Source organism: Columba livia, chromosome 1 (assembly GCF_036013475.1).
Source record: "Columba livia isolate bColLiv1 breed racing homer chromosome 1, bColLiv1.pat.W.v2, whole genome shotgun sequence".
NCBI classification, from domain to species: domain Eukaryota; kingdom Metazoa; phylum Chordata; class Aves; order Columbiformes; family Columbidae; genus Columba; species Columba livia.
The window spans coordinates 90,870,403-90,896,814 of record NC_088602.1 but is presented as its reverse complement, the minus strand read 5'-3'; the positions used below and the strand labels follow the sequence as shown (position 1 = coordinate 90,896,814).

General features: G+C 43.4%; 1 protein-coding gene across 11 annotated transcripts in view; it reads left to right on the top strand.

Annotated features, from left to right (window-relative positions):
* Positions 1–24,720, top strand: part of TIAM1 (TIAM Rac1 associated GEF 1) — a 199,589-nt gene extending 174,869 nt beyond the window's left edge. For 6 of the 11 annotated variants that reach the window (XM_065066249.1, XM_065066238.1, XM_065066229.1 and 3 more), the window contains 13 exons: positions 65–171; positions 8,228–8,407; positions 8,849–8,917; positions 9,224–9,349; positions 10,978–11,086; positions 13,213–13,392; positions 13,508–13,626; positions 15,410–15,518; positions 17,075–17,133; positions 18,100–18,202; positions 18,946–19,033; positions 20,138–20,310; positions 22,282–24,720. In XM_065066249.1, coding sequence (XP_064922321.1) covers positions 65–171; positions 8,228–8,407; positions 8,849–8,917; positions 9,224–9,349; positions 10,978–11,086; positions 13,213–13,392; positions 13,508–13,626; positions 15,410–15,518; positions 17,075–17,133; positions 18,100–18,202; positions 18,946–19,033; positions 20,138–20,310; positions 22,282–22,769 — 1,910 coding nt within the window. In that variant the 3' untranslated portion in view covers positions 22,770–24,720. Of the gene's footprint in view, positions 1–64; positions 172–4,523; positions 4,819–8,227; positions 8,408–8,848; positions 8,918–9,223; positions 9,350–10,977; positions 11,087–13,212; positions 13,393–13,507; positions 13,627–15,409; positions 15,519–17,074; positions 17,134–18,099; positions 18,203–18,945; positions 19,034–20,137; positions 20,311–22,281 lie in introns of those variants that run through there. The other 5 variants (XM_065066271.1, XM_065066219.1, XM_065066260.1 and 2 more) reach the window with 5 other exon arrangements.
* The last annotated feature ends 1,692 nt before the right edge of the window (positions 24,721–26,412 follow it).

Genomic DNA, 26,412 nt, shown 5'->3' with positions numbered 1-26,412 from the left:
TTGCGGCCAGCTTTTTGGGTTTTTGGAAATTATGGTTGGGTTCTCACACACATCTCAATTTCAGCAGGGCACTCGCTTTGCGGCGACCCGGACAGCTCTGTTGAGACAGCTCCAGAGGAGGCAGAAGCGCAAGACCTGGAGTCATCCGATGAGGCTGATAAGATGAGCAAGGTGAGAAAGTTTCATTTTCACATGACAAGGAGTGAAGACACAACACCCTCACAGCTGATGTGCTGCCTTCACAGCTGCACGCTATTAGAGCATCTTTCCTGGGAAAAGGTTCATCTTACTTTCAAGGTGTTTACGGATTATATTGAATGTAACAAATTACGGCTCTGATTATGGCACATCACTACCTCTTAAGCAAGACTTGTGCCCTTTTTCCAGGGTTGACTCACATCTTCAGTATCTTGTGAGAATATTCCCACGCAGTTTTTAAATGGGCTGGTTTATCACCTCCTTCACCAGAGCAGGTTAGCTAAACCAAAAGATAGGTGGATTATTATGATTTGTTATTCTTTCTTGATTTCTAGGCTTAGGAGGAATATATAAGTTAGACAGTATTTCCCTAAGTCAATAGTGTAGCTTGCATACTAGTTTTAAATGCAAACTAATTATAGCCAATCTACCTTAAATTGAAGCAAAACTCCAATTATAGCTAAGAGGTTGTGCAAAGGGATTGCTAATTGCCATCTATTAAGGGATGGGTGTGCAGTGGTTGGTAGTTTGCACTTGTGCTGGTGCTGGGGAGGTTTACGCTACATTAGGTGTGATGATTAGTGGCTTTTGAGGCAGAATCAAGTGAGATTATTTTAAAGACACTGATTGCTTTTAGGTATTTGTTGCATAAGTGGCGGTGATAGCTTACAGCTATTTTTCTACGGAATTAATGATCTAAAGAGAATCAGATCTCACTCAGTTTGTGCTTATGTATAGGTGTGTTTTTTCTCAGCTCTTGTTTGAACTAAAATGTGTTATAGTTAGTTTTGAGCTGGTCCCTGTGATCCTCTACTCATCATTGCAGTGAAAGGAAGGAAAAGACCCTGGCCTCTTGTTTCCTGATCTCTTGTGTCATGCTATCCTGTAGTTTTGTCTGTGATAGACAGACACTGGAAGTCAGATAAACCATTCCTATGCGTGAAATATATGCAGAGCTTGCATGCAGAGAAGGTGATTACTCGTACAGTTTGTTTCCAGGTTTTATTACGAAACCTCTTCTTGTAAGTACAAAGACTTTCTTCTTCAGTAAGTGGAAATGTTTGTTGATACTTTAGAATTTTTAACTGTAAATATGTGGGATTTTCATATGCTCTGAGAAGAGCCTCTTCTGTTGAACACTGAAGCTATGGAACAGCTCCGAGCATAACACATATCTGCTTGGGGAATAAACGTTCTCGCTGTGTTTTCCGTAGCTTTCTATTTCTGAACCGTGCGACAGGCTGTGGGGTTCCATTTTGCGTCTTGCCTCCTGGATCTTCAGAGCTGTAATTGCCTGAAGGAAGGCATAAGGATTACACGATTAACCCTGTGGCTCAGCAGATTTAGTTAAAACTGAGAAATGTGCTTTAGCAGCTCTAGTGCTTGATATTCATATATTGGAAGAGTAACTAACAAGCCTTGGTTTCCAATGAGAGTAAAAGCTGTCTTTCTGTAAATGAAATGTTGACATCAGCATATGTTTTATTTTAAAACTCAGAAATATGTCTTGGTTTGTTTGTGTGATACAGAGGGGAGTGAGGCATTTTTCTTTGCATTCTGTTTGTTATGGGACAAACTGCTTGAAATGGACTTCCATAAAAAAGGAAGGACATGCATATATTCAGTGTGCTCGATTTGGTGAACTTCTGGATGCTGCCATCGCTGTTCATGTAGAAGAGCTCTATACTAGGTGGGCTGTCTTTGTGGTTCCTCTGTAATGAAAGCTACAGCAATCATCAAATTATTCTGCAATACCTGTAGAGAATTCCAGTATATGATAGAGGGGAGGAAAAAAAGCCTCAGTTAATGGGAGGGTTTTCCTAATCCCTTTGCTTTTCTGTGTTCTTGGGAGGGCTGATTTACGTGGGGAGTAAGGAGTCTGCAACACATATTTTTCCATGGAAAGTCACCGCCCAGCTGGTACGGTGAAGAAAAAAGCAAAGGTGTTTCCCTGCCCATGCACTGCTACACCTTTCCATGCTTCTAGGATTATGGCGCAGAAGATTAAGCTGATGCCCTCAGCGCTGTTTTACCCGGGTTATTTTTGTACGTGGGAAGTGAAACACTCTGCCCTTGTACCACCAGGAGGGGCATGTTCCCCTTATCACCATTATTGCCACAACTTCCAGTCTTCCTTGGATCCTGGAGGAGCGGGGAGAGTTTATTTTCTGCTCTTCTTGGCAAAAGCAGGACAGGATCACTCTTAAACGTTAACCGCTGGGCAGCAGAGGAAATCCATTTTAGCTCTGCTGGAGCCTCCCAGCTAAATGCAGAGTTCCCCTTCTTTCAGTGCAGACACAGTGTTAGCAGCTGAAGATCTGAAAATAGCGTTTGGGTTGTCCTTTTGCTTTGCAATAGCATGATCCTGAGGCAAGGCATAGCCCTGCACACACCACCGCCCCGCGCCGTGGTGCCGGTGGTCTGCTGATGGCCACAGTGCGCTGCAGAGGAGGCGAGCGCCCAGCTTCTCTAAGGAACCTTCCCGGCTCTCCAGCCAGCAAAGCGATCCCAGGGGAGAGTTAATAATTCATGGGGAAAAGGAGAGGAAAGCAGCACCGCAGCTCTCCTTCATCCGCTCTTGTGGCACGGGCTGGCTAGGCTTTTTATGAAGGTAAGCTGTGTTAAATCCTGCCAAAAGCTGGGCTTGGGTCCCTTCTGTAGGTTTCTGATGTAGAAACCTGTAGGTTTCTGATGTAGGTGATACGTGGATTTATAACACAGGAGGTACTCAAGTGTGTCTTCCTTTCCTCTCCTCCTCCCTCCCAGCTGTCTCTTTCCCTTCCCCCAGCCCAGCATGTGTGCATGTGGGTGTATATTTCCTCAGTAGTGGTACATTTGTCTCTTAATCTGCAAAAGCCTCCAAGCTGTTGACGGTGGTGAAGGATTTGGAGGGTACACCACTAGCGCTGAGGATTCCTCCCTCTTCTGAAAATCTTATGCAGATAGACCTGATAATGTGGAGTTTACTTCTCCGTCGCTATTGTCAAAGGAATCATTATAATAATAAACAAAAATGAGATGTCTGTAGAATTATTCTGATTAAATACTAGAAACCCATTTCCAAGGTGGGTCGAGGCGTTGGCAGTGCCATGGTGTGGGATAGCTGTTGTTCTCTGGACCTGCTCCGTGTTTCATTTCATGATGCCTTCCCCTGTGTCAACCAGCCCTCTTAAGTACAGTATGTCTTAGGTTGAAATCTATGCAAACAGTAGCAAGGAGGTTAGTTTTCTGGGTGGAACTCTTTTTCCTTTAAGCCATGGAGTTGTCAGTGGCCTGAGTTGTGCTCCCGGTTGCTTGTGCTCTGAGGTGGGCTCCTGACTTTCCCTACTCTCCCCATTTTGTGTGGGAGCCAAGAGGAGGAGAGAGCTGGGAGGGAGAAGAGAGAGGGAAAGCAAAGTGCGCTCTCTGCCACCTCTTCAGGCTTGTTCTTATCTAGCATGTGAATTCAAGTTTTAGGCTGTTTATGAAATCTAAGTGATGCCCCTCAGTCAGTCTCCAGTTCAACAGAATATCAGGAACATTTTGTACCAGAGTAATTTCTTACATGGTTACTTGCCTCTCTGGTGACCTGTTTTGGCCCTTTAAATATTGTGGAATAAATCGAGGTTCAAAGGAGGTACTCTGAAAACTCGTCATATGTGTGAGTTCTTAATATTGCAGGTGACCTCAAGATTGCACCTCAAGATCAGTCTTAGTGCATACTTTTTCCTGTAGCGGTCCTTTGAATTTAATTGAGGATGTGTTTTAAAAACTGTCATCAGTTTAAATACTGCAGGACACTAATTTCTCCATGTTACTAATTAAAAACATCTGCCTCTTGAAAGGAAAGCTAATTATCTTGCAGCACTTATGCTTAGGGAACTGTGCTGTAATGGGCTGTGTGTGTACATGCTTATACCATTTAGAGGTATTTTTTCAGAGAAAATAGGTCACCTTCCCTCTGCAGCATTATTCAAGACCAGAATTAAGTCTCAAAACCTTCAACATGTTGCAATAGACGTGAAGGAATTAAAACAGGGATTTGAGGGGTAGGTTTTCCAGTAGCGTAACTGGCTTTTTAAGTACTTTTAATTCTGTGCCTCTGTCCCTTCAGATGCTTAATATTCTTCGCCCGTGCCGTTCGCAGCCAATCGGCTTGTGCTCAGCCACAGGCAACAGACATTTATATTCCTGGGCTGCCTTCACCTCTGCTTTGCTGCATTTCAGCCTCGCTGCTGAAGTTTTCCCCTTAACGAGTCTATGAAAAGCAGCGTTGAGCTCTGAGCTTCGACTGGTAGCCGGCTCTTAATTCCAGCCGATGTGGTGAGTGAACAAGGCTGGCGGCAAATGACACATGCAGAAAGGCTTTGCTTAGGGGAAGATGGTCACTGCTCTTCCTTATTAAAATGCAGCCGCCTTCTGTGTTGCGTGCCGAGTAAGCAGCACAGAGGATCTGTCTGGAGCGGGAAAGCCTTTTGGACTGGCTGAATATGTACAGAACTGGTATTTTTCTCCTAGCTGAGTGACAACTCTGGCAATACTGCCTTTGCAGCGATGTCGGCTCTTTGGAGAGGTAACCGTAAACTCAAGAACGAAAGCGCTGGGAGAGCCGGCGACCCTCTGTACCGTATGCTGTATTTGGTGAGCAGATCTACTGTGCAACGCGACTAGTCTAAGTAATTAGCAGTTAGATGAATTTCCATGCTGTTTTAATTTTCAGGTTATAAATTCGAGGCTGGGCTGTAACGTATACACCCTGCAGGGGCTTTTTGTTGTTGTGCAGTGTCATTAGCAGTCCTGGCAATGCATGAAAGTATGCAATTCCTGTGAGTTTTGTTTGGGAGATCAATACTGCATAGAGTTTGCTGTCCGTAGCGGAACAGAGGTGCTGCGTGCCATTCAAGGGGGCAATCTGCCTGATGCCCAGGCACCCCTATGTCTTTTTACAGTGAGCACAAGAAGAAATGGTGCTCTGCTCTCACAGCTATGGGGCAGGCAGCCAAAACTCCCCACTGTGGGCAGCATAAACATGTTCGGTGAGTTTAAGGACTTGCTCCTCCTGTATGGGAAGGATGTGAGCTTAGCTCCTCTGCTATGCCTCCTGTAGAGGAGGGGATAATGTACTTGCAAAGTGAACTTCACTTTACAGCCCAGTTGTGCCAGCCCTTCATCTCATTTTAAGGTTGTTAGATGGGATTTCTTGCAGAATTGTGCCTGAAGTGTGATGCGATAATTCTCCTAGAGAAATCCTGGTTTGGTGCTATCATTGTAGCAGCTGGCAAACAGAGCTGGTGTTGAGAGATAAAGGAATGTATTTCTGTTCCATACCTTCCCTAGTATATCGACTTTCTCTAGGAAAATGGGGACAGAGAGGCTTTCATTAATACTTTGAGAGTTTTCAGCAGTATAGCTGTGTTCTGAACCTCCCTGGGTACAATGTGAATCTGCTGTCTGTCTAGAATTTTCATTTATAGTAAATATAAGGTAGAAGAGATTACATGCAGGAATTAAACAAGACAGTTTGTTCAATGAACAAGCAAGAAAACAGGTTTGTGGATGTTATTGTGCTTGAGACTTTTTGTCTGTCCAAAGAACGTGGGGTGAATGATACTGGGGAAGTACATAAAAGATGGGATTTGACCTCAGCGCCTGAAGTCAGCGAGCAGCTTGGGAACTGTGCACAAAGATAAGGCTTTCAAAAGTCTTTTACGCTTCCTTTTTGGCATATGGGTGTAACTATTCCTTCTGGGGCAGACAGCACGCCTGTATGACAGTTATCCGATTTTCGGCTACTTGTTAGCGTTTAGCTGGCGTTTCATGGTGTAAGTGGATTTTTGCGCTCCCTTTCTGGGTGACCCATCTTTCCCTGCAACTTATTGCAAGTGCAGGAACAGGATGGTGAGCTGTCTGCAGAGTGTCAAACACGAGCTGCTTGCAACACTTGGTTTATTTTTGGAGTTTGATTCCATGCTTGATTTACACATTATAACTATTTTTAATTGTACATTTGGCTTTTACAACAAAATATCCCTGGATATGCCTTCCTCAAGTATTCTTTCATTAAATAGGCTTAGTAAAGCTAAAGGTTTCTGAGGAAAACCCTGCCATTCCTGGGACTGTGCAGACTCAGGTTAAGATATGTTAACTGTCAGTTCTTTGTCCTTTTCCAGCAGAGCAGGTAACTCAGGCAGGTTTTTTTGCCTGCGCTGAAGCCAGGATCTCACCTACGGCACTTAGGGGACTTGGGGCTGTTGGGATCAAGATCACACCTGATGAAATTTACTGCAAACTTAACCTAAAAGTTTGGGAATGCTTTGGATATACGTAAGAGTACAGTGAGTACAGGTGCAACGTTGCGGAGAAATAACAAGAATTACTCTGACTAATAAATGATACTCTGTGACGTGCCATTAGCAGAAGCTGAGTTAGTTGGAAATGGAAGCAGTTCAAGCCACTGCTTCTCCCTGCCCTCAACTTGCGACACTTTTCTATTCTTCCTCATCCAAGTGAAACCCCAGATACTGAAGATGAATGTTTTTCCTGTAATAAGCTGTGTCCAAGAGGCATTTTTGCATAGACAATCAGTTACAATTAGTTTGTTGCTTACGCTTGTGTCCTGAAGAAAATTATGCTTTGCATAACAAGCATCTTTACTAATATGCCTGGCAGCGCTAAGCTCAGGTGAGCATTTACAGCTATAAGGTACCTTTAGGAAAAGCATCTGTATCATAGAAGGGAATCCCTTGCTTGTCACTAGCCTGGTTAATGCTCCTCCTGGGCTTTGTGGATGTGTAGTGCTATAGGTGCACTGAGAGGGGAAAACAGCTGTGTGTGAGCAGACTGTGCAGCTTAACAAATGCGGTATTTTTCAGCACTGGCTCATCACGAAGATGTGGGGTAGTGAAGGCTCCGGATGATGTTGCTGCTACTGGCTGGTGGGAGTGAAGTGCCCTCCCAGGGGACAGGGCACCATCTCCAGACTGCAAGGTGGCGATGTGCTTGCCCTTTTTTTGGTCCTCTCTTTGCAAATTCTCTGTTTGAGAGTTTTGCATGAGTTGTTTCAGTATGGCCTAGAGGGCTATAGAGGCAGTGCTGAGAAGTCACTAAATCTGGATTGAGATACCATGGCAGAATTAGACGCAGGAGGTTGGAGAGGTGTGATCAAGCGCAGCAGCTCTTTTCCCTCCTGTGCCCCCTACAAGTTTCTGGGAGGGATGCAGATGGGGCACGCTGCTGCTTTGGCAACCCTAGAAGCCTGGGGCTGTTGTCACTGACACCAGAGACTGTACCTGCTCCAAACTTTGCAGTGTAACAAAAGATGCGAGAAGATGATCTAACATGAGGAGGTGAGGAGAGGATAACTGCCTTTATATATAGACAGCTGATTAAACATTGAAGAAACCAGCTAGATGTAGCAGCTCTGAAAAAAATGACTTATAGGGAAAAAATTCTCCCCGCAAGGCATGTTTCCAGACGCAGACCAGATATACAGTTTCCTTCCCAAAGAGCTTGTGTTTGAAATCTTGAGAGGCCTTGGTTCTCCAGATGGCTCTGCTTCCCTGAAAACCAGCTTCAACAGCTTCTGTCTCCCTGTTGTCTCCTTGTTGGCACAGCAATTCACAGGAGTGTTGCAAACTAGATCAGGGAACTGACAGAGGGCTGGGGTGTGTGTTTTGTTTGCACAGGCATTTTTGGTTCCCAATTCTTGGGTCTTTTGGTCTGTTTTTCAATCAGAAGCCTATTTTATTTAAAGACCATGCTTATCTGAAACCAGGAATGTTATTGAACAGCACTTCAATTACCTTGAATTGTGCGACTCTTGTTGTTGTTGTTGTCTATTTTGGGGGATTTTTTTGTCCCCTTTATCCCCAGTCACTGAGAGATAGGACAGACAGATATATGAAGTGATGTGTGCACTTCTGGACTTCAGTGCCTGTTAAAAAGCCCTCAGGCTGCAACTGCTGAACTGCAAAGTCTTCTCAGCTCCATTGTTCCTATAGCTCTTACTTAAAATATTACCACTGGTCTTTCCTCTTCCTTCTTTTTAAAGAGTACAGAGCAGGTCGCTGCTTTCTGTCGCAGTCTGCATGAAATGAACCCTTCTGATTCAAGTGCTCATCCTCAGGAATTTATAGGACCCCAGCTGGCCACCATGAGACAACTCACAGATGCAGATAAACTGCGAAAGGTTATCTGTGAACTTCTCGAGACAGAACGCACCTATGTCAAAGTAAGGGCTCTCCATGTTTTGTTTCAGTCTACTAATATTTCTCCTTCTGGAAAATTTTGTTCATTTCTTCTCTAATACTTCAAATTATGTTTCATGCATGTGTCTCGTAGCTAACTTATATTCAATTCTGCAGTCTGTCCCTAGAATAGTAACTTAAACATCTGAAATAAGTAGGCTTTACAAATTCTTATGCTGTCATTTTGAAATTACTTAGCTGGTGTGCAGAGGAACCGTGCTCAATGAGATGCGGTATTGATTTTGTAAGTAAAATGGTGTAAATGTTTCTTTTTACTATCTTAAATTCTGTGAAATTAAACTATTTTGTCTTATGCATGAAAGGGAAAAATTCATAGACTAGATAAACGGTGATCTTTGCCACTTCAATAAATATTCAAAGGCAGTTTGAGGAACCAACATGGGAATCTTCTTCTGAATTTTCAGGACTTGAATTGTCTAATGGAGAGATACCTGAAGCCTCTACAAAAAGAAACCTTCCTCACACCAGATGAGGTATGTTAACTGTTGCTTATTGTTTTGCTAGATAGCTCACACACCCCCCTCTCTGTTCCACTTCAACTCCAGCTTGACTTATTTGTCTGAGCAAGGGCTATGAAGAGATCTTAAATTCCATTTCTTTTAAAATAATGAACTGAGTAGAGTATAAAGGTATGGCTCAATGATATATAGTCTGTAGGGTTTTCTTTTCCTCATATCACACTGATTATACAATTGGACTAAGAAGTTCTAGAAAATGTGATTTAGCTGCAAAGTGATATTTTCAGCATCTTGCTGCTTTTTTTTATTTTCTCTTATTAGCTGGATGTTCTCTTTGGGAATCTGACTGAGATGGTAGCATTCCAGGTAGAGTTCCTGAAAACTCTTGAAGATGGAGTAAGGCTGGTTCCAGACCTGGAAAAGCTTGAAAAAGTTGAGCAATTTAAGGTAATAACTTCTTCGTCATATTTGTCCAACTACTGTCACTGTTCACATAAAAGCCTGCATCTACTTACACTTGATATTCATTTTCAGGTAATACTGGGAGCTGTTTGAAAAACATCCTGCTACAACTATAGTTTATGCCACATATAGCTGTATAGAGCACTAGAAATCTGTAACGCCATGTGCTTTTAGATGCTATTCTTGCCCTTCTGCCAGATTCCTTGTCTCAGGCTGTCAGGAAAAGCTAGAAATGGAAAGTTACATAATATCTTTGTTCTGACAAGTCTAACATAGCAGTTCAGAAGCCCACTAGGCTTACAGATCAGGACTGTAAATTGAATTCTGTATTTGGGCTTTAGATGCATAGCAGAACTATATTGCAAATACTTCCAGCTATCAGCAGATGTGCATCGAAGGCAGAAATGTAAATTAAAGATATATAAACTTCATTTAAAAAAAAAACAGGAAAATGTGGAAACAGAAATTTTGGTTTATTTCTAATGCAGGCATGTACTGGATATATGGCAGGTAGCTAATACAATGTTTTGTCTTTGGGGAATTTTACTCTTGCTTCGAACACTCACCTTGGTAGAGGACAGGATGTCTTGATGAATAATAATAATTCTGCTGGGATTGCTCTTCAGCTAACACACAGCCCTGGAAGAACTACTGAAAGAATTTGTCTTTTCATGCATGTGAGGCTTTGCCATCAGGTCCTTGTTTAAAATAAGCATCAGTTGTGAACACTGCCCTCGTGTAACTAGAACACAGCTTTTGTTTTGTAGGAGATGGCCCCTTAACAGGGAGCACGGAGATGCTTTTTTTAGTAGAGGAAGCCTCTGTGACCACTGTGTGCTCCGAGTTGTGAGAGAGGAGTGTGGAAGAAACCTCCTTATGGAGAGAACTCTGTCTTCTGAGTGCTGCTGCTTCCACCTTTTTCCATAAGAAGTGCATCAACTTCACTTTCAGTTCTGTTCTATGGTCATAGTCTGAAAGCAGGGTGCACAATGGCACTTGAGGTCTTCATGGTTTCAGGTGTGCACTTTGCTTCCCTCTGCTGGCTGGAGGCAAACTGCCTGTCTCTTGTCTCAGCCACCCCACTCCATGTTGTCTGGTTGCTAAAGCGGGTAGTGGAGTAAACGCTTGACTGTGGCGTAGACATCTTAGGGAAATATTGTGTTTGGCCCTTAACACAAACGCATCTTCAAGGGAGTGAAGACCTTGGTGTGTTTGTGTCTTACTTGCAGCTCCTTAGTGTTTTGATCCGTTACAAAGTCAGATACATTCAGGCCTTTCTGTGGCCTCTGGTCATTACTTGGATCAATAAGGTTTTAAGTACAGGCACTTAAATACAGTTCTGAACATAGTTCCCTCTATAGTCAGTGATGTCCAGATCATCCTAAGTGGAACTTGGCTAATGATGTTAATCACATAGCCTGAATCCAGACACCAAATCTAGGCCTCTTTCTTGCTAGATGGTGTGAAAACACTGTACAAATGCAGTGTCCTGTCATCCAGAAGCTAAGTGGATGTGACCTGTTGACCTGGCAGAAGGGAAAATAACTAACTGGCTTTCATGTGCTTTTTTGCTCTAATGTGTTGGTTTGGTTTGGTTTTGTTTTAAATCCTAGAAAGTGTTGTTTTCCTTGGGTGGATCCTTTCTTTACTACGCTGACCGGTTCAAGCTGTACAGTGCCTTCTGTGCCAGCCACACAAAAGTCCCCAAAGTCCTGGTGAAAGGTAAGAACCGTGTGCTGGACAAGCAGACCTGGGCATGCAGAGAGAGAGATGTCACAGCGACATGTAGGTTGGGCTGGCACAAGTTCTTGTGCCTGGTGAGAGGTGGCCACTGCGCCCCCAGCCTTGGTGGAGGAATGGGGCCACATGTGGGCCTGGTTGCTCTGCAGAAGCCTTCAGTTGATCTGGCCTGAGAGACTCAGAGAGAGCTCTGTTCTGTGGGTGTTCTTTCTTGGACCACCCTCAGTGTAATGATACCCGAGTAGCTCATTACAAGAGGTTATTAACCTCACATGTAGTTTTTTCCCCACACACTTCATTTATTTTCCCCTGACACGTTCACTTTCTTTTCAGTCATGTGGAGAGTGGAAGGAGTTCATAAACAGGCAATGTGGCGTGTGCTAATGGATCACTGTGTACTTTGGAACAAGGAGTAGTGACACTTGTAATGACCTCTGGATCTTCCTAGAGTTGGTGCCTTGAATCCTTGCTAGTGGCAATCCCTCAGAAGCTGTGGCCAACGTGGTTGAATGCTGACAGCCACTAGGGAGGGATCAGCCTGGGAGAATGTTTTATGGAAGCTGTCTAAATAGTTTAACTTCACTGCGCTCTCTCTTGCTTCTTTTCCTTCTCTCACCATCATTCCAATTTGCCTGAGAAGTTTCCATGCATGGATTCCAATCAGAGCTTGCCTTGCTGAAATGTAGATAAATGAACTGTTGTCTGGCTTATAAATGCTCGTAGGCCTCCTTGCCTTGCAGTGATGTTTTTCCCTCTGTGAAAGTGTTAATTTCTTGGAGTTAGCAGTGCTTCATGCAATTCATTTTTGGCCAAGATGTTAAATAAACAAATGGTTATAGTTGTAGGAGCAATGCCAGTAAGGGAGGAGCTCTTATTTTTAAAAGAACATCTGGATGTCTGACAATCAAAAGTTTTGGGTTTGGTTTTTTTTGGTGTGTGTGTGTTGTGGGTTTTTTTGGCTGTGCACATTTTTTTTAATTTCTATTTGTAAACTCTGATTTATCGTGCTGCAAAGAATACTTGGCAGCTCTGTGGAATACATGAATAAATGATTTGTTGCTAGTCACATCCATGCTTTCTTTTGGCACCATTTTGTTAGGCCTCAATATTAAGGCTGTAGACTAAATAGATCTGGTTGTTTTGTTTTGCTTTTTCAGTGCTGGCTGCTTTTATAAATGAGAAATGGTTGTGCTTCAGTCATGGCACAACCAAAACTTAAAATTTTATTCCAGTGATAAATCTCTTCAAAAGCCTAGGAGCATATTTCAAGTGTAATTGGGTGTCCTCAATTGACATGCAGGTGGTTTTGGATGTGAAACTGAAGCTGCTTTATTGAAATCAGGTGACTGTCTGCAAAGAACCCACCCAACCTCAGCAGGGAACATGGCTCTAATAAAAGCAATTGTGTGAACTTTTTCCTGCACTGAATAACTTGTATGTCTAAAAATGCCACCTTCTCCATACTTCCCTCCCTGTAGAAATTTATATTATAGTAGAGGGAGCAACAGAGAAAACTGTATTGTTATAAATTGAGTAGCAGTTAGGTGGAAAACATGATAGCAATCAGGTGTCCAGTCTGCCTGTGCTCCCAAAATATGGTGTACTGTCGTAAGTTTACTGCTTCCTATCCCCTAACTAGCTCTTGATTTTAGTTGTTGTTGTTCAGTACTGCATTTTGAGGTTTAATGAGGTGACAGTAACCAGACTCGCCAATATTATAGGTGTACCAGTCAGACTAGATTAATGAGTAGTGGCTTCTTACAAATAACCTATTTGAGCCTTTTCTTAAAGGAAACAGATGATTAAAACTGTTTATGCTGCTCTTAAATAGTTGCAAGCCCCAAAAGACTGTAGATAGTAAAATTAAAAACTGCATGTGTTGGCATGGTAGGTGGGTGCCTAATGTTAAATTGTAAACAGCATATCTGCGGCAAAGTGTCAGTAACTCAAAACCTGAAGTGCATAGATCTAGCACTGTGGACCTGATAAATCTTCACTTCCTTGCAGAGTGTCTCTGGATAAATGAATTTAATAGCTGGAACAGCCACTTTATCAGGGCAGCTGTAATGATCTTTGGTTTATCCAGTCACTTCATTTATCTCTTCCAGCCAAGACAGACACTGCTTTTAAGGCATTTCTGGATGCTCAGAATCCCCGACGGCAGCACTCCTCCACGCTGGAGTCTTACCTCATCAAACCCATCCAGCGGATACTGAAGTACCCTCTCCTGCTGAAGGAGCTTTTTGCTCTGACTGACGTAGACAGTGAAGAACATTATCACCTTGATGGTAAGGAGCTAAGCAACGTTGCTCTTCCCTGTTTAACCTCTGATCTCCTCCTCCCCCTTCCTCTCAGAGGCTTAAAAATACCTTTTATCTCTTCCTCTGTCTTTCTTTCTTCTAGTGGCCATAAAAACAATGAACAAAGTTGCCAGCCACATTAATGAAATGCAGAAAATCCATGAAGAATACGGGGCAGTGTTTGACCAACTCATAGCAGAACAAACAGGGGAGAAAAAGGAGGTAACGAATGAGCAAATTTAAGAGAAAAAGGCTGCGTTTTTTTGTGCTTGTAGCATGAATGTTAAATTGTATCGAGTATTTACCTTTCATGCTGTGTCATTTAAGTGGATTCTTGTGCAAACAGATCAATCCCAGCCCAGTTCAGAAACTGCTTTTCCATGTATGGTTCACTGAGTGGGACCAATGTAAAGAAGTAGTGTGAAGAATGTAAATATAAAGAAGTTCACCTTGAGCATTGTGTGGATCAAAATCCCAGTCCAACCTGCAGTTTACTATTTTGATGTCCATATCTTGGCTCTCCTGGTTCCACATAAATAATCTTGCCCTGCCAGTCTGAGTGGACTGTCGTGCTGAGGCAAGTCTGTGTGTAGCTCTTTAATCACTTTAAAGAATTCAAGGGCGATGTGCAGTGTGTGAGAAACTGCTGTTCCCCTTTTAGAAAGTGTGTTAGTGGGCCTGATACCTGAGAGAGCCTTGGGCTTTATTCTAGATCTGTCATGTGGAAACATGTGAAAATGAGTGTGGCTCAGTCCTGGCTGAGCATCTCATAAACCTGTGGAAGTTGTCTTGAAATTTCACACAGGGATCCAGACTCTCAATTTACTGGTAAAACGTGGGCTGCAGTCCAGCGGCATCGGGAAGGAGAGCAGTAGGCAGTAAGGGGGGAATGGAGTAAGGTCAAGGGGGCTTCAAGAAGAGGTAGAGACACGCTGAAGGGCTGATGGGAGCAGTGATGCGGGTGAAGGCTGGAGACAGAGGTGACCGTATGAAAGTAATGGTCATGGGGTTTTGCCAACAGCCAAGATGAAGAACAAAGATAAGAGGCTTTTGGCTGCAAGGCAAAGGATGTCTGGGATTGAGCAGTGTTGAGGAAGCTTTGGGCATGAGAGCTGGATAGCAGCAGTGGGGATGGATGACCAGGTGGTGAGTAGAGGGCAGAGACAAGGGTTGGTCTTGGCAACAAGTGGTGGAGAGAACCTGTCAGGGCGCCTGGGATTGCAATTGTGCTTTGGTGTTAATTTGGGAGAGAAGACAGTAGACACATACCTTAGTATTGCTTTTGTTATCGGGAGACCTCAGGTTGCTGTGCTGATGGTATCCGTGGTGTCCTTTGGCAAAAGTCAGACTTCACTGAGAGGAGGGTGGAAGAATGGGATGATAAGGCCCCTAATTGGGGATAACCCTCAATTTGTCACTCTGGGAGACTGTAAGTCGAAGTAAAATATCCAGCTGTTGAAATAGTAGTAGGCATCTCCCAGCAGCTGCTATGAACTCCTTTATTCCAGCATTGTGGTTTCCACAGATGTGCCTTTAGGTGAAATCAAGAGCCATGGCAACTGTAGGGAGGAGGTGCTTTGACTGCTTCAGGTGGCGCTGTCTCTAAATTTTACCCCAAACTCTATGTGTGTGATGACGGCTATGCGTAAATGTTTAAACAAAATAGAAAGAAACTGGAAGGGAGAAAGATGGACAAAAATGCAGGGAAAACATCTGGGTTTTGACCTGACTTCCCACCAGACTACGAGAGCTGGACTCTGAGTTTGACTTTTCCTAATCTATGCTCACCAGTTCAGGATTTACACACATGTATTGCAAGTTGTCACAGTCTGTTTGCACGTGCTTGCAGTCATCTGTTTAAATATTCCAGAAGTTTGCTAAAGGGGTGTTCGTTTCTTTGTTGAAGAATGAAGTTCAAGCAAGTTTTCTTGAACTGAAAAGTAAGGAAGCTTTCTTGAACTGATGATTACACATTGCGCCTTTGTGTGTGTGTTTGTGTTGGCAGGTTGCAGACCTTTCAATGGGGGACTTGCTCTTGCATAATACAGTGATATGGCTGAATCCTCCTGCTTCACTGGGGAAATGGAAGAAGGAACCTGAGCTGGCAGCATTTGGTTTGTATCCTTGTAATTCTATTTTGGATGCCTAAAATACTGTAGACTTTGCCTTAGCAGATACTTGTTAAAGGTAGTTGAGCATTGTCTTACGCAATACTGTCTGGAACCTAAAACTGTATTTGTCTTTTTGCTGAGATGGTCAAATTCTTTTTGCTGAGATGGTCGAATTCTGTTTTGTGTTGGTCTAAATCTGGTGAAGAATTTGGCGGTGGCTACTGTAATAGTGCAAGAGTTTCTTAAACCAATATCCAAGGCTATGAATTGAGGGCTACATAGAGAGGTATTTGTCTCTGAAAAGGTACAGTTTGGTAGTCTGACTGATGCCAAGTAACTCTGCTTCACATCCTGTAGGATGGAGCTGGGGACTTGAAGAGTCTTTGCCTTTCTTCTCTGCGCCTTTTGCCAGAGAGGATTTGTATATGTAAGCTTTAAAAAGTTATTAAAAGCTAAGCCAGGACTTCCAGTGAGTTGTTTTGGAGTGGTCTATCTCCCTCTGAGTAGTGTATCTTGGGTGGTGAAGCTAGAAATTGAGACTGCTGTTGGCATAGGTCTCAAGGCATCAGAGTACAGTCCCTTGGAAAGGTACACGATTGCTTATATTGGCTAAATCTTCTCTCTTTTACTTTCACAATCATATCAATTAATGCAGAGTGTGTTGGGTTTTCTGTATTTGTTCCTAAATTTCTTTACAAGCAACAAAACTTTTTCCTTGTTGTTTCCAGAAAGCAATGCCAGTTGGGAAGCCAATGATTTTTATTTTTGTTTTATACTGAACAGGTAATGAATGAAGTTTCTTTTCAGCTTTGCTCTGGAAGAGCATATAAAGATTGTCTGCTTTCCTGTAAGTTGGGAAAGCATCTGGTTGCACCCTGAAGCTGAGGAGCCTCATGAAAGCTGCTGGGAATGTGCAGCAACTCTTAATTACTCCAAAAAGCTTTAAATTGGTTTCATAAAATGTCTAAAATTAAGTGTCCATGCAATTCAGTCCTAAATCAAAGGGTGCATTTGGGGCATGAAGAAATAGATCACAAGGAAAACTGGAGTCTTGAATGACAAATTCCAGCTCCATGTGGATGTTACGTGGCAAAAGAGGAATTGGATTACACCTCTGCCTGCTGTTGAACTAGCACAGACCACTGTCCCATCCGGGAGGGATTCAGATTCTGTCCAAGCGTGGCCTCATCTCCTGCCTGGCTGCGTGTAACTGGATGCTGCTCATTTGTCTGAGGTGCACTTAGGCAGGGGGAATAAAGTTTTCTGATTTTTTTTGTATGGAACTGTTGCTGCTTGAATAGTTGTGCCAGTAACCAGTAACTTAAACTCTTAAGTTTGAAGTGACTGTGAATTAACCTGGTCTTGTGTGCTAAAAGTGGTTAAGCTTGGGTTTTTTGGGAAGAGTATGCAAGAGGGCTGGTAGTTTTATTCCTGTGTTCCCTCTCTGACTCAGCTGAGGGCCCTCTGAGGAACTGAAAATTCAGTGTGCTTGGGCGTAGAGGAGACCTGTTCCCACCCTTATTGACTACATGGCTTTTGTTTCTAACTTTCTCTTCTAGTTTTCAAAACTGCTGTGGTCCTTGTATACAAGGATGGTTCCAAACAGAAGAAGAAACTTGTAAGTTCTGTGGACTATTTTGGTGACGCTGTGTGCGTTTGTGGTGTTGCGATCCAGATTTGCTTTCTGTAAAGCTGTGGTGCTCAAGTGTGCTTTTATGTATGTGATCCTTGTACCTGGCCACACAACTGAGGTTTCGGGTAATTCCGAGTGGCCTGATGATCAGCCTGGGGGCAGCGCTCTGCCAGCGCTCATTTAGTTAATCCTTTGCTCTCTGCTGGACTAGTCATTCCTGTTGCCTGCCACATCGAGTCCATGCTGTGGAGTGGCATTTCATGAAATGAGGTATCACCTCACATATCTCTTGGCTCTTTGATCAGTGTATGTGAATCAAATATGAGAGCTGAAGTCTGTCAGCTTTTTCTTAGTGGGACACAATGCCCTCATTTCAGTTCTGGCTGTTGCATGACACTGAGCAAGTGCTGGCTGCTCTCAGCTGAATTAGGTGTGTCTGCACTATGTGTTCAGGTTCCTGCTGGAATCTGGGATCAAAAGGTAAAGCTAAGCTTGATGGTAGACAAATGTCTTGCTACAATAAGCAATACAGTTTATAGTATTACAGAAAGCTTTTTGTTTTTTTGGCGTAAACCAAAGTGTGATTTGAAATGCGTGTATGGTTGTTTTCTGAAGTCAACTGGCCACAAAATAACTTTGGAGTGGCTAAAGCAAAACCAATGCATGTTTGTGACTGTATGTGCACTTGAAGGAGAGAATGCAGCATTGGTCCCAAATGACTTGAAGACATGGATAAGAGGTGTTTGGCCTAATGATTACTTTTGTCTAGATTTTAGCTAGACCTTCATAGACAGGCACTTTAGTGGCTCTGGTTGCTAAGATGTTGTCATAAGAAACCAAGCATTGCAACAGGTTTCTAGCCGACTGTTCTCAGTGCAAAGCACAGGAGACTTTTGTGTCTGCCTATCCCAAGGTGTCTCATTTCCTAACGGTGTTTTGAAATTCTTCCAGGGAGGATCACATAGAGCTTCAATTTATGAAGACTGGGATCCGTTCCGCTTCCGCCACATGATACCTTTAGAAGCACTGCAGGTCCGAGCCTTGGCAAGTGCAGGTAATGTTGCAGCTGCATGAATTTGGCAGGGTTCTTAATGTTTGGTCTAGGTGCGTTCACTGACCAATATCTGTCCTCACTATGTGTGTGTGCAGTTTCTGGGTCCCAAGAAAGGAACACACGACCTCAACATCCATAATAGATCTGCAGAGAAATGAAGGGGCAGAAGCTCCAGTTGTGTATCTGCAGCTTGTCGGTAGTTTTATGAAGCCACCCAGGGCTCTGGAAGAACAAAACTAAGTTGTTGTTGACTCTGGTTCACTCTGTTCCTCTTCTAGAGACTAGAAGGCAATCTTGCAGCTGTGAGACAACAGAGCTAGTAAACTTTTGTTCTTGTGGGTGATGGCTTCATGTGAACCTTATTATATTAAACATTTCAAAGTTTGAACAATTTGCTTCCTTTCTAGTGCATAAATGAAAGTGGAAAGAATGTAGGAGGTAGCTGTAAAATGTGACAATATTCCATGGAATACCTGAAAAGGTGTTTGTTTGTTTCTTTTTGTATTTTTATGGGACTGAATGCATATAAAATGCTACTAGATTTGGGCAAGTTTAAGTGTCTGTTGTTTCATTAGTCACTTGCCCACTGCTGCCTTTCAGCCATGAGTTAATTTTCCTTGCAGTGTATTGTCTGTTGTCCCAGATGGTCTTAAACCATTTTTTCAGGATTATTGAATGTATACTCTAACTGAGATTAAATATGAGAAGCTGTTGTACGAAGTGGTGCTTGCTTTTCACTTTAGATGCGGAGACGAATTCTGTATGTGAGATTGTCCATGTTAAATCTGAGTCTGAAGGCAGGCCAGAAAGAACGTTTCACCTTTGCTGTAGGTAAGTGCATTTCCATATTTTCAATGGCAGCTGCATCACTGGGTCCCAGTTTGCCTACTGCCCTTCCTTTCAGGCAGTCTGGGAAAAGCCCGTAGGGGAAGTGGGAGGTGGTGTTACAACCCTACTTCTGGCAGGCAGAATTGTGGAAAATGTCTTAAAATTAAAGCATATATTTGATCAGCCTTGCACCTTCATGGGAATATCCTTATTGCAATTTGTCTTTCACAATTGTACACGCAGTTAATCTCAGACTTTGGATCTTTATGCCAAGTAGTTGCTCATGAGTCTTGTTCAACTGGTACCTTTCATGCCACCAAGTTCCAACCTCTGCTCTTAGGGTATTTGCCTTTCCCTAAGTAAACCTTGTCCCTCCTGCTTGTGGTGGTTGCCCTGATGTGTTTTAGAATTCAAACAAGAACTCGGTACACAAATTAACCAGAGTCTAATGGAGCTGATACCAAGCCAGTTCCTACTACTACTACCCTGTTTCCCTAAAAATAAGACAGGGTCTTACATTAATTTTTGCTCCAAAACTTCTTACTTTTTTACATGTATAGCTGCCTGGACACTATTTAAATTGACTTTTTAAAGGAACTTTAACTAGGGCTTACTTTTGGAGTAGGGCTTATGTTTTGAGCATCCTCAAAAATCCTGAAAAGTCATGTTAGGGCTTATTTTCAGGGTAGGTTTTATTTTCGCAAAAGCAGGGTAGGTAGTAGAGAGTTGCAGGACTCATGCTTGGTGTGTGTTTACAGGAGACAAACTGCAATTTAATTAGCCACCATAGGTTAACTTGATGTTTACCAGACAAAGAGAATCGCGTGGTTGCTATTGGAGAAAAAGGAAGCCTCAAGAGGGGTGAATGGCTAAATGTTTTGTTAATGTACAGTGTATTTGTTTCCTTGGATGTCCATTGCAATGATTAGAGATGTAGTTTTGCTTTGAAAATAATGTATTAAATTGAGTCTTTTCTGGGGGCAGGGTGTGCCAGTCAGTTTGCACTGTCTTAAATTAAGAACTGGCCATTATTTAACTCATTTGTGGTGAGATTTTAGCATTTCCCAAGAGATAACACTGCCTTTTGCATTCTCACCTGTTTTTCAGTTCACCAGAACACAGGAAGGACTTCCTGAAGGCAGTGCACTCCATTCTGCGGGATAAACACAGAAGACAGCTTCTTAAAACCGAAAGTTTGCCCTCATCCCAGCAATATGTTCCTTTTGGTGGAAAAAGATTGTGTGCTCTAAAAGGTGCAAGGCCAGCCATGAACAGGGCAGGTACTGTAGGGCTACAGACTTTCAAGATCCCAGTAACCCCAGCACCGTTGTAGGACATGTGGTGGTGTCTGTTACTTGTATATTAGGATTAGTATTCTCTCTTGTGTATGTAAATACTGCTGGTTTTCCATGCTTCACCTCCTTGAGAGCCTTAAATTGCCTCTATTTACCTTGCTTTGCACTCGAGGCTCAGCTTCAGAGCAGTCCTTCTGGCATGGAAGGAGGAAATGGGGTTCCTGTCAATACTGATTGGCTGTGCACTTTAATCTGGAACTGGGTTTCGGATGAACAAAGAAGAAACCCGCTGCATATTTCTTAGAGCATGTACAGAATTTTGAGCTAACATTAGCACTTTTAAACTAAAATGCACAAGAAAAGTCGGCTCCCCCAGAGTGAGTGGCTTGGTTTGAAGAGATAGATAGCTTTGGCTGTCCTCCATCTTAGCCTGTTCAGCTCTATTGCTAAAGGGCACATGCTTCTACTTCTCACATTTTGAGAGGCGTGCACTTGATACTATTATTTTTGTAATGGTCTATCCTAAACAGTGGATTTTCCTTTTCAGTTGACTTCAGGCAAAAGCAATGAGAGTATCCCAAGGAAAAGCAGGTTTTAATTTTCAGAACACTAGATGATGGAGGGAAGAAACGCTCCCAACTGAAAAGTACATGGCACCGCTGCCTGTTTTGTTCTGGTCTGTTATTATTTTCTTTTTCTGCTCTTTAGATCCAGCAATGTAGACAACCAGGCTTTCTGTTCCTCTTCTGTAATGGGCAGGCCAGACCACTAAAGCAACTTGTCTTCTCACTTGGGGTGTTGCCAGCCATCTGCCTCAGAGATACTTAAAATCATAAGGAAGAAGAGTCAAAGGAGGGCCAAAATGCGATTGTTTTACCACAGTGCTTCTTCAGTCAGCCTGTGGGGCTAATGTGCTGTAGATGCCAACCCTTCTTGCAGTTTCAGGTGGTGCATTTGTGTGATGAATTCTGTGGAGATTAAAATCTCCTCCTAAGAGCCCAGACCTCTCACTACAGTTACAATTTGCAACTGCTGAGCTGTTGTACTTAATGCATGTTTTGAGGCTCAGGGATATTAAAATGTAATCCCCACCCCCAGGCTGCTAGAGCTTAATAAATACATACTGAAAGTGCTAAGGTGCTCTTTAGTAGTGGGGGACAAACTATAATCTGGGAGTTCTCCTGCTTGTGATGGAGCTATGTGTGTGTGCACGTAAAGCACTGGAATGCCTGCAGGTCCTTTGGCTGCAGGATTTGTCTCCTCCTTTCTCTCCCAAGCCTCCTACGAAGATGTTCCAACATGGGAGATGTGAATTTGCTAATTGGGCCAGCTGCAAAAGCTAGTAGACCAGCGGATGCTGAGTAAGGAACTTCAGAAAGTTTTTCAGGTTTTGGGGTGTTGCTTTCCCCGAAACACCCCCCTCCAGTAGGGAGGGAGCAGAGAAGAGAGTAGCAGAGTCTGGATGGCTAACTTATTTCCCCATAAATAATGCAACAATTGCAGCATCTTCAGCAGTGCGGTAGCTACTTGGAAGCCTGTAGCGTTGCTCTTACCCCAGACCAAGCAATTCCCCGTACTGAGTCGTAAGGCTAGTTGGTTTTTGCAGAGCGCTGACAGCAGGACATGGCGTGTGAGAAGCTGAGCTGAGCAGATGCACTCTGTGCTGGCTGGCTGGCTGCCTACCGCTGAGGAGGAACAGTAATTGTGGGCCATTATCCCAACTGTGGATCTGAGTAGCAGAAACTCCTTTTTCAGCTGGAGAGAGACCTGTGCTGAGGAGCTGAGTGAAGTGTGACTTGCCCACAGGGAGGATGCTGAATGACTAGGTCATTCGTGGGAGTCTGCCTGCTTTGTGCCTAGCGGTGTTAAATAAAGGGCCCCTGGAAGACTAAGTTTTTAAAGAGAGTTGTACCGTGTGTAAAAAGCCTGTGGGGTTTTATCTTTGTGTGTGTGCAGTGTCAGCCCCAAGCAAGTCTCTTGGGAGGAGGAGGAGGCGGCTGGCCCGAAACAGGTTTACCATTGACTCAGATGCCGTCTACACGAGCAGCCCTGAAAAAGAGCCCCAGCAGCCCACCCACAGTGGGGACACTGACCGCTGGGTAGAGGAACAGTTTGACCTTGCTCAGTATGAGGAGCAGGAGGACATCAAGGAAACGGACATCCTCAGCGATGACGATGAGTACTGCGAGGCCATGCGAGGCGCCGTGGCCGACCGAGACCTTCGGGAGCGGCTGCAGGCGGCCTCCATCACCAGCAGCCAGCAGCCGTGCCGGGGAGAGCGCCCGCGCCCGCCCATGGACACGCACGCCTCCAGGATGACCCAGCTGAAGAAGCAGGCGGCCTTCTCCGGCATCAACGGCGACGTGGAGGGCCACGGCGAGGAGGTCATCTGGGTCAGGCGTGAAGACTTTGTCCCCAGCAGAAAACTGAACACGGAGCTCTGAACCGGTCCCTTTCCCCACCTGGATGCGTAGGTCTCCCCATCCCTCCCTCCCTCCCTCGTGGCCCCGCACGCCACGGGGAGCTGATCCCCATAGATTGCACACTTGCACACACCATTTCGGCAGCTGAATCGATCCCAAGCCATGCGGCCACACTTCAGGCAACTGTAAAACGCTCAAAACTGGAACAGAATAAGCTTAAGGTCCTGTCGTACGTTACCAAGGGCTTTCCACACTATTTTATTTATTCTAAAATAATCAGGGGCTGAAATTAAGTATGGGGAGAATATCACCACTGGAAAACAAATTACTCTGGATGTCTTAACCTACGTGCAGCAAACTAGCTTAAACAATAGCACAACGAAAAGAGGATTTTATAGCCGTAAAATGTCAGTCGTAGGTTCATCTCCTTCATGAGGAAACTGCCTTTTTAACGTGTACAGTTGCAGTATTCTTATTACTTTTCCCTCTTTAAATGTAAGAGAATATACATGTATTTTAGGAATGTGTGAGGAAAGGTTTGGGATTTATGTTGTGTTAAGTCCTCTTGGTCTGTGGCTGGTCTAATTTTACTGTCAATATTGGAAGCTCTAGTTTTACATAATATTGTAAAGATGCCAAACTCTTAAAAGAGATCCAAATTTAACACTTGAAGAAATATTTTTTTGTATTTTACCTGAGATGCAGGGGCACAAAGGGATAAGAGTTTTACGGCATAAGCGTAGCTCCACGTCTAGGATACGAGGCTAGCTTTTTGCAGAGGGTTAGGAATGGTGGTTTTATATTAAAATATGAACTGGAAACTCTTATTTAGGTATAACTTTCTTCTGGAAAAGGATTATTGTATATGTTTGAGACTGGAGTTTAGTTAGATAAGAAAAAGAATAAAATAAAATAAAATAAAATAAAATTACATGACTGAACTGTAGCGGACCAAACCGATCCATGGTGTGACCTCACTAGAGCCAGTGTAGCAACATCACAGATCTGTTTGGTCCCCTCTCTCTGGCAGAGTTTGGGCTTAGGGGACAGGGAATTCATGGCCAAAAAACTGACCTCATCCACTCTCCTACTGTGGGTGAAACTAGTGTATTTTAATTCCTTTATAAAAGCTTTTCCACTGCAATAGAGTATGAACAAGTTCTACACAAGCAAACCTCTTCAGCATTTTAAATCTTTCATTTGAACATCTAAAACAGGGTAAAATGTGACTAAAATCTTGTGGTTTTTAAGTAGACTTCCAAATACGAAACACAAAATAGCACTTTTTTTTTAAGATTTATATAGCTTTTCCCATTTCGGTTTCACCTATAGGAAAAAGGAAGAGTATATGAAATTTTTCTTTTTTTTTTTGGTTGGTATCTATTGATGTTTGAGACATTAGTAGGTACTTTGAAAACCTGAAATTTTATAATAGCTTTAGGATTATATTTTATAAAATCCACTCTGACTATATTTTAAAACATAACAAAAATTATTCCCCCCAAAAATCCATCACTGTCTTTGTGTCCCAGCTAGCATTCCCCTCTCGCCACCCCCCTTTCTGGTTTCTGGTGCACTATACTTGATCTTATGAAAGCTTTCTCTATTAACTTTTTGCTATCTTCTGATTTTCTTTTCGTAAAAGCTTTAGAAAGGTTTCTATACCCTTTGTATTATCACATCATTGTTTTATATCATCTACCTGTCAGTTGTGTCCCAGCGTGTTAGAGAAGCGGAGGTTTTAGCTGTCCCATGCCGTACCCAGCGGAACACAGTCAGCGCTGAAATACTGGAAGGCTGGTACTGGGAAGGTACCGTTGTTCTTGTACATAATGTCATGACATGTCTATGTCAAAGGTTCTTATATATTTCTTTTATAAGCTGAAAGAAGGTCTATTTTTATGTTTTTAGTTCTATGAATGGAACGTTGTAAATGCCTGTCAGAAATAAAATACTGGAAAAAAAAATACAAGGGAGCGGTGTGTGTGTGTTTGTGTGTGTGTGTGCGCTCCAAGGCAGGTGCCTCTCTCAGTAGAGGCAAGCAAGGGAGCAGGTCTTACAGCACATGAAGCTGCTGGGATCACTCTCCTGGCTTTAATATCCTGCAGCGAGTCTGCTTAATAATAAGGTTTCCGCCCCGAGCAGTGTGTGCACTGCGTCGTGCGCAGATATTCCCTTAGAACGGGTTCAGCCTGCCTTGGCTCTGCTTTTTGGTGGGGTCTGAGCTCTGGGGTAAATAGCAGCTCCTTTGGCCGGCATGTGCTGAGCTATGACCTGTCCCACGCGAAAGGCCGAGGCGAGCTGCTTGACCTCCCTTCTCTCCTAGTGAAACTTCTTTTTCATTTATTTATTTCCCCAATGGAAAATCCAAGCCTGGAGCCCTGACTGTTAGAGGATGGAAAATGAGACAGACAGGAAGATCAAATGCTCAGTGCAAGTGTTTGCCCATAGTGCGTCCATTTGACAGGCATCTTGGCACAAAATGAAGCTTTACTTTAGTGGGATGGCTAATTTTGAAATGATATATTCAAGTCTGTAACTAGCAACACTGTTCCCCAAATCTGTGGAACTGCATCAACCTCCCCTGAAACATGAGTGCAAAGCTAACATGCTAATCCTTGCTTTTGCGCTCAGCAGAGAACAAAAGTGAACAAGCATGAGTTTCTATTTTAAATGCCACCTTTCTTTAGATGTGTTCACGTGTTCATCTGCCCAGCAGTTTATAGAATCATACACTGTCCTGAGTTGGAAGGGACCCACAAAGATCATTGAGTCCAGCTCTTGCCCCTGTATAGGACAACCCCACAGTTCACAGATTAGTTTTTACCAGCAACTGACTTCAGCTTTCAGATTGTATACAGAGCTGCTTAAAGAGCCTGTCCTACTGCAAGAACACCATGCCTTGCATTAGAAATTCATGTTATGTAGCTCATTTCTCACATATCAAGCCTTTCATAGAAGGTGTGGTACGTGGAAAGTGTAATGCTATGGAGCAGTTCTTGTATTCTCACCTACCAGTCACTGTAGCTTAGGAAAGAGACTGCGGGTAGGGCTCAGCTCATATTTTGCAGAAGTGAGAGTTGCCATTTTCCTTATTACGTCCATGACCAGTCATGCCTGTTTCTTTTTTGGTGCTGGTCACAAGGAACATTAAGTGTGTATTTTAAAAAGAAAGAGGAGAAAAGTAGCCAGTTCCAGAAGAATCTCAATTAAGTTGGAAAAGCTCACCCAGTCCATGACCATTTGTTTAGCCAAACCTTGTCTCTCTGAGGTGCTGAATTTTAGTTCAAACGTGGAGCACACCATGGGTTGGTGTTTTGTGCAGCTTGGCAGGAGCTTTGGTGCCCCATGGGTGAGACCCTGACTCCCACCATTTTTTCTCTAGGGCAACTAGGACTACTCATGTACAGGCAGTTTGGTTATGTGTGTGGATCCTGGCAGCTTGTCCCTAAAAGGTGGGCTTGTGGACATTAGGGAGCTGGTTTATTAGAAAACAAGGTGCTATCATCAGTGGTGACAGAAGAGCCTTGCACAGCCCCTTGGGCTTGCCTGCAGCAGCAGAACAGCAGTGGTCTTCATGGGGAGAGCACAGGCATGCTGGAACGCTGAGATTTGGGAAGCGCTTTGTTTAACTCTAGTTTTACCACTCAGTTGTGGTTTTGTT